This window comes from Triturus cristatus, chromosome 4_2 (genome assembly GCF_964204655.1).
Source record: "Triturus cristatus chromosome 4_2, aTriCri1.1, whole genome shotgun sequence".
In the NCBI taxonomy this organism is placed as follows: domain Eukaryota; kingdom Metazoa; phylum Chordata; class Amphibia; order Caudata; family Salamandridae; genus Triturus; species Triturus cristatus.
The window spans coordinates 671,100,594-671,109,065 of NC_140586.1; the positions used below are offsets into that span (position 1 = coordinate 671,100,594).

Here is an 8,472-nt window from a genome sequence, read left to right on the forward strand (position 1 = left end):
TGTTGACAAAAATGATATGGGCAGAGAGGATTTTCCAAGCGGTGCGAATCCTCATTAAGACATTATTTTTGTGTATTAAGGTGGGAGAGTTTACCCAGCTTTAGAGACATTGGCTTGGATGTGGAAAAGATGCTGTTGGATTTGGATAGGGTTTATTGGAAGGCTTTGAGATAATATGGTGAATAATTCTCCTTAATAATAATAATGCACACAAACAGGAAGGTGAGAGGGAACAGAACTCACCTACTCCAGTCCCCCTATCTAATACTTTTATGCACCAAAAGGAGTAGGGAGAGAATCGCTGTGTGGTGATTCTGTGGTGGCATGTGCTGTGTGTCCGAATACTGCACTCACACTAGTGTGTGACATGCTTCATCATAGGGCTGCTTACAATACACCCTGGTGCAGCCAACTCCTGGGGTGGAGCAATAGGGTGGGGAAGACAAACACAACACAAAGGAAAGAAAATAATGCTTTCAATAGTGACTGGGAATGCCAGTAGTGAAAGTGCAGTGTGGTGTGGGTTTAAAACTAGCTCGGAGGTATCCTTATACTTATACTTTATTCCTAGATGCCCCAGCCAGGATTAAGAACCTGAAGGATGGTGGTACTGGGGAAATATAATGTGCTCCTTACACCCCTCCTTACTGCCAGAAAGTCTACATGTTTCGTCCGTCTGTTTGTGCCCAAAGATAAGGCTCCGGCTTTCTACAGACTCCACCGGACCCAGTGTCTTACTGTAGTGCTCCGACCTCCAATCGAGGTTCACGGAAGACTGTACCCCTAATCCTTATGCAAAGGTAGCTCCTCTGATAAATACTTGGATTTACTGTAAGGAAAAAAGGGGAGGGGGAGACATAAGATATAGGGGGATTAGAAATAGTTATACCCCTCGTGCCTCTCTATACTGTGAGTTTACATCTATGCGCGCACAGTCCTAGGCATAATTTTTGCTATTGCCAAATACACCACAGTCCAGGGTGCATCACCCAACAACCAGGGTGCGTATTCCTCGTAGTCAGATAATTTATTCCCAGCTACCCTTTGAGAACCATAGAACTCATAGTAAGTCTGCAGTTCCGCACCACATTCAGACTCTAAAAACATATAACCCACAACCAGATAAAAAAAGGATAAATGAGCGGGGCTCAGATAGTTGCCAACTCACTGAGTTTACCCCTATGTCATGTTTGAACTCGCGGTCGGCAAGGAGAGACTCCCTGTTGTCACACTCTGCAGGAAAACACCATCGTAGGGAGATAAGACATCATAACGGTTATTATTCACAGTTTTTTATTACATGGTGGCGGATGTTGGCGGTGTGGATAGTACATACCACTTACGTGATCCAAAGTAATCTACTAGCTGCCAGTACTTATCGTACAAGCTAAAGTATATACAATTCACTGTCAAAGCTCCAAGTGAGGTAAAAATGAATTGCCCTCCAGTGGCATAACAGCATTGTGAGGTGGATTTACCCATGCGTAGCGTCGTTTATCAGTGGGATGCCGCTGTTAAATAAATGCGTTACTGCGGTGATACCATGCGGAGGTGGCCAAAATTTAACCAAAGGTACGTGCCCCTCTGATTCTCTCCTCGTCACTTATTAGGAGTTGCGGTTAGGAGAACCTTACGGGAGAATCAAGTATCCCCACTGTGAAAGAGAACCGGTGCAAAATGCCAAAGTGCAGTTGGATTCAAATACACCCCTCATCCCCCTCTCCTTACTACTACAAGGGAGGTGCTCCTCCAAATGCATGCTCGTCCGTCAACGCCATGTGGGTATGCGGATGGAAAACCACCCCATACCGCTATTGATGATACGTGCTCTCTCCACGTCCGGAACTAGTTCCAGTCACGTGGGTGATGTGATGATTTCATACGGGCATCTTAGCAACCGAACTTAGTAGCGGTCCCGCTCCTAAGATGCATGGTTGTACGTTGTTATAGGGACCCCGTAGCAGTGTTGAAAGCCTAACATTCACCGGGGAACAAGTTGCAGAATAGTCACGTGGGACCATATTACTTGTCCCATCCATAACCACTTACATGTGACCTTTTTGCATGCGTTCCTTTAACACTAACACTCATGCCAGAGTGGTTTTCTACGTTTTGTTACCCAAAGGAGTGTGTCATACCCTTGATTCATTTATCTCTGTAGATAACTCGCTTTTAGTGGGGATCCTTCATTTCTGCATATACAAATTAAGCCCCCCCACGAAACAAGGAAAAGTACAACCCCCCCAAACAGTGTATGTTATCAATAATGACGGGGGACCGGAATTTTCACCGTATGTCACCTGTATCAATAGATCAAAATGAGGTCACATCTGTCCACTAAGGGAATGCAACGGTATCTTATCATTCAGGCCAATCTCGTGACTTTTTAGACAATACACCCACTTCTGCTCCCTCAACAGGGGGGCCCTTGTCCTGTCCCCAGGCCCAGGGTTCATGGTGGGTTTTTCAATTAATGTCCAAGTAAGGTCATCAATCATGTGGCGTCTCTCCAAGTAGTGAGCCGTGAGTTTAGTGTTCGACCTCAGACACCTTATCGTGCTCCGATGCTCTATGATGCGTGTCTTGACCTTGCGGGTGGTCATTCCCACATAATGCATACCCCTAGGACACGTAATGAGACATATTACAAAGTTGGAGTTACAATTGGTCTGTCTTCTCTGTTCCCGTGGATAAGTGAGTCCTATATCGATGGTCTTTGTGTTTTAGTCAGATGACATACGTTGCAAGATCCGCAATGTGAGTGACCTTGTACAGGTGGTAATTGACCCGATGTTGCTGTTCCTTTTTGCCGTGGTGCAGTAGGTCTCATTTGCACTAGCCAATCATTAAGGTAGGCTCTAATAATTCTCCTTCCCATGCATGGTCCACGTGTTATAAAGTAACTACAGGGCATATACCTTTATAAATTAAATATTTTACGAAAAAAACTGGACAGCAAATTATCTATCCGTTTCATTTTTGCTTCAGCTGTTAGAGTAATTTAGGTGAAAATGTGACATTCATGATACATGGGATGCAGGCACTCGTGTAGATTTGTATGTAGCAGTATTTATATATCCTTGCTGAGGGGCGTCTGAGTGCTGAACATTGTTCGAGATTCCAGTGATACGAGTCTGATCATTTACAGTCAGGTAGGTAACAAATGCACTTTTGTATGCAGTGGTACTACTCCTTGAGGAAATTTGCTGTTAGTCATTAAAAAGAATTCAGGTTGCCATTTTTTTGGATGTGCATTACTAATCCCTATGATCCTTCACTACAAAAGTCTGGATTTCAATTGAGCTTTGAGAGAACTAAGATTCTCCCTTGCTTACATTTTTGCTCAAAGAAGGATACTAATTTCATAGGCATTGATTGAAAACCTTTTGCCTTTTTAAATTTCCACTCAAGACACTGATAATCCAAATGCAGTATTACGTTGTTAATAGTGGCCATCATTATTGTTCGTTTTTTCTCTATATTTGTATAACAGAGACAAAAGGCTTGGCTGCCTGTATTGTTGTAAATTGGTGTTGATTTGCTGTGTTTGGTGCTGAAAGGACATGTCCTAGTCATAAAAGCCTTAGAGCAGCTAACTGTAATCTTACCACCTGTCCTCAAGCTCCCAAGCGTTTGTAACTAGAAGTAGCAAATTGAATAAGGCCTTTGGTGTTTATAAAGTACATAACCTTTTCCTTCCTACCACTGTCAAACGTTCTCAGAAAAGGAGATCTCCCCCTCTGTCTATATACTGAAGTTCTGCAGTAGAGAATTTTCATTAGATTTTCTCCACCTCTAAAGAGCAATTAAAGCCAGTATATTAAGGCATGTCTATTCAATCTTCAGGGAACTACTGTGCTGGCAAATATGGCATCAGTTCTGTACGATAAGAATGAGTGGAAAACCCCTGACATCTTTAACCCAGAACATTTCCTGGAAAATGGCGAATTTAAGAAGCGTGAAGCTTTTCTGCCTTTCTTGATAGGTAAGATGGAAATCATTGGTTTATGTGCTGAGTGGTAAAACATTGTGTACTATTCTGTATTTTCCATGCCCTGCTCTGTATGTCTCAGGGGGCATCTGGAATGGTGAGATAGAATGATGTAATACAATTTAGGTGTGGTGTCTAGAGTGCAAGCTGGGAGAGATTTGGAGTTAGGGGGAGGATGAAGCCCGTACAGGACAACATTGCTTTTGCTGAAACCTAAACAAAAACATATCTCCTACCTTAGTAGTTCCAGACTATACACTGTTCTAACTGCAACACATGCCTTCACAATATAATGTCAATACATTATTGTTGCAAAAACCTCTATAACGATGTGTCAAATAATTAATTACAGTGCGATACAAGCAAAGTGAACTGTGTATAAGCAGTCACCAGTAGGACCTAATGTTCCATGGGATAAAATAATTTTCCAAAACACCTTTCGCAAAAATAACTTTTACAAAACATAGTTTACATTAACATAATTTTTCTATTTTCATAAATTGCGACCTACTTTAACGTCTTTTTAACTCTTTTGCTGCAAAACCTTTCCCTGCTAGAATGCTATACCCCTTTATGGTATTTGGGGTACTTCATGCTTACGCCTTCATAACTTTTCCACATAAGGTATTTACCCAAAATGTGTGTACTTTTTCCAGCAACAATGGGATGCTAAAGGTACCCAAGGTGTTTGTTTATATTTTGATGGAGCTGCATAAGAAAGCATATTTTCTTCTTCCTAAAAATGTAATAAACAAAAGGTTTGCTTTCCTAGCATCACCATCTACCCAGCTTTCCAGAGCAAGTACAGTTGCATAAAAAAAACTTTTATTTGCCACAGTTTTTACATTTTTTCTGAAAGGTAGTTCATTTTTCCGAATTTTCTGTTTTTTTTGGTGGAAACAGGTTCACAACCCATGGGTGAACCTGGAAAGCTACACATTTCTGAAAAGTAGTCAAAATTCTGAATTTAGCAAGGGTTAATATGTGTAGATGTCTCATGGATTTCTCAAAGATTGAAATATAAAAATACGGAAAATTGATAAGGAAAAAAAACAACCATTTGGGACAAAATTTTCATCTGTAACTTTTGTCACAATGGCTGATTTACAAAATCAGTACACTGTTATGTCGGACAGACCTTTCTGGTTGTGGTGATATATAAGGTCTGTAGATTCTCTAAAAACTCATGATACCCAGAGCCAACTGAGCTGTACCTAAGAATGATTTTATATTGTGTACCGACTACATAGCAATTTTATGATACAATGCAAAGAATGAAAAACGGGTATGAAAGAAACATATGTATTTCTGAACAGTGCACAAAATATTGAGTTTAGGAACAGTGAATATGTGTGCACCTTTGAATTTTTGGCTACCATAATGTCATGAGATTCGGAGGGAGTTTTGCAAAGCCCCTTCTTTCTTGCACACTGACTTACATCTGAAAGGTACAAATGTAGAGAAATCCAATTAGTAATAACAAATGTTCTACTATTGAGCATTCATACACGTCACCTGATAGAAATTGCACCCCACTTGTGTCGCAGGACTTAGTGCCTATGACATAAAACACCACAAAACGCAACCTGAAAACATCATACTTCACCCAGGAAAATCAATGTTTTCTTAGAGAGAAAAAAATTAAGTTATACGTAGTAATTCTAATAATACTAACAAAAAAACCCACTGAATTTCACCAGTTATATGTAAATCACATAAGTATACATACACATCTTTCAGGCACTGCTTATGAAATCACATTTTATTAAACTAATGATAGCTGAAAACTATAGTGATGCAGGTTATATTTGGGTTGTTTACATATAACTGGTGAATTTCAGTAGGTTTTATGGGTTTACAACTTTTATTATCAGCAGAGCTATATTTATTCCACTTCAAACGTTTTTTGCTCTGAATTTCAAAGGTTTTTTAACGTAAGCTACAATCTTACCACGTTACTTGCATATGACTTCACGTTAACTTTTCAGTGAATACATATATATACAAATATGTTAATTTTAAAAAGTGTGTTTTTGGAACTAAATACAATTAGCCAAAACTTTGCTTTTTGGCAATGAATGCTCTAATAAACATATATAAGATGTTAAGGGAAAGCAAAGTTATTGTAAAAGATGTAAATTAGGTCATCACCTGCTACATCCTAGGCCTGGACTATTTGACCCTACAGGGCATACCCTCCATGACCCTGACACTTCCATGGTAGTGTCTCCACTCCTACTCCATGAATCCTCTCCTCCTGAACTGTCCAAAAAGATAATACACTGGGAGGAGGGTCAAGGCTGGATGGGATTACTGACATTATGAACTCTTGCGTGTGATTGTCACTTGGGTCGCTGGCATATACCTTTGTGGATGTCACAATTTGCAAATGTGGTACTTTTTCCGTTATAACTGTTCAGCTCACAAAGAACAGTAAGAGGGAATGGGACTGTGAATAATTATATATGATAATTAACATTACATGGCAAGCAATGCATGTGGTGATTATAGGAGCAGAATTATTGTCGAATTTGTAATCAGTTGAACAAAGATGCCATGTCCATACCCGCTACTTTTATCTTTCACTGAATTGTATTTTGTCTGCTTTTTTTTTAGGCAACCGTGTCTGTCTTGGAGAGCAGTTGGCAAAAATTGAGCTCTTCCTCTACTTCACCACTCTTCTCCAAAGGTTCAGCTTCAAGGCACCCAAGGATGTCCAATTAATTGTTTCTAAATTTACACTTGGACTCACACAATCTCCACTTCCTTACAAGATTTGTGCCACTCCTCGCTACTAAAGGCATTGAAATTAATCCATTCAATCATTTTTTGATTTTTTTATGATATTGCACCTTGAATCTCATTTAAGATTTCCACATGATTGTTGTCTTGATAGCAGAGGTGTACTCATCAATGTAAAGAGGTTAAAAAGTTTGTGTAATTAAAATTGTCATATCAGAATATTTATAACCAGAAAAATGCAAATAAAAAACAAAATATGTTAACTGATTAGCCTATTAAATATTAGTAGAATAAAATCCAAATAATATGTATTTAGACCAAACGCTTTATATGGTTTTGTAAAGCTGAGAAAATTGAAAAAACAATATTCTAGAAATGTTCCACGTAGTTAATTTTTGATACAAATGCAAATATATGTCAATTTTAAAACCATTTCTTCACCGTGCTAATCATACAATCAATCAAATTATCTTTGAAGTGTTTCTGATAATCCTAATCCTTGCTTGCTAAACTTCAGAATTGTCTGGTACCTCCTCTGACTGGTAAAGAACATGTTGGCTCTTTCATGTTGGCTATTGTTTCAGTTTCGCTCCTTATGTCTAGCCTGTCTCTATCTCCCAGCACACCTGCCTGTCCTCTTGCAGTCTCATAGCTATCGAAGAGATAAAGCACACAGCTGTCATGCTGTGTGCTCTTGTGCAGTCTTTGCCTGCAGTCACGGTGGCAGCCAGAGGTCAGTATTAAGGCACCACTCTCTGGCTTTGGTCCGCTGTGCCTCTCCAGAGGCAAAGGCCGTTTAAAGGTCTCACCGAGGCAGCGCTTGCACTGAATCAGTGAGATATGCCGTAGTCACGATATGGGCTTTAAAACTCTGCCTATTTTAAAGGACTCCCCCTGTTTCATGTGATGTTACTCGGAGCTTGTGAACACTCTTTTTAGGTCTCGCCTGACCCAGCGCATGCGCTGGTCTGGCGAGACTTATTGAGAGGGCTCCAAAAGTGCTCCAAAAAGTGCTACCAGGCCAGCCTAGAGCTACAGTGCATGTGCGCGGGCGCGCGCGCCGCGCTTTACCGCGATTACTTTCACTTTGCATAGCCAATAGGTCTCGCTTTTGGGACCTTATAAGTATTTAGTTATGCAACTGTTGCATGGCTAAACACTTATAAGGTCCCAAAGGCGAGACCTATTGGCTATGCCAATGCTTGTTTTATTCAAGTTGGAGCACGAGAGACCAGTGCTCGTGGTTTACAGAGCTCTGTTGTAAACAGGGCTGTAAATCTATCTTGCTCTTATCTTGCCACATTTGTACTGCATTCAAAGACCGAGGTCTGTTTTGGCTGCAGCTGCCTCCTCCTCCCTCCTGCTTTTGAAACGCACAGCCTGGCGTCACGGTCCCTGCCTTCCTATAGCTGCTGCCACGTCTGTCTAAGAGCCCAACAAGCATTTGCAATGCAATAGGTCTAGCATTTGCGAGAGTATGAGCTATTGGCATTGTAAATTACAGTACATTTAATTTATGTGTTTTTAAAACCTGCCAGTGGTGCGTAAACATGCACTAGTTGTTGCTTACAAGAAGCAAGGCTGGCAGTAACTGCGCCTCTTGTACTTCCAGCCTTGCTTCTCCTAAGCAAGGATTATAAGTACAAAGTGCGTGTTTACAAACCGCTTGCAGGTTTCCAAAAAACACAAATAAAAGGCATTGTCATTTACAATGCCAATAGATCAAACTCTCGAAAACG

The 8,472-nt window shown here is 40.5% G+C and overlaps 1 protein-coding gene across 1 annotated transcript in view; it reads left to right on the top strand.

Moving 5' to 3' along the window:
* The window catches only part of LOC146834880 (cytochrome P450 2J2-like), a 377,580-nt gene extending 370,282 nt beyond the window's left edge, over window positions 1–7,298 (top strand). Inside the window, exons 8-9 of the mRNA XM_085602482.1 lie at window positions 3,847–3,985; window positions 6,608–7,298. Coding sequence (XP_085458608.1) covers window positions 3,847–3,985; window positions 6,608–6,789 — 321 coding nt within the window. The 3' untranslated portion in view covers window positions 6,790–7,298. The remainder of the gene's footprint in view (window positions 1–3,846; window positions 3,986–6,607) is intronic.
* Window positions 7,299–8,472: the final 1,174 nt, after the last annotated feature.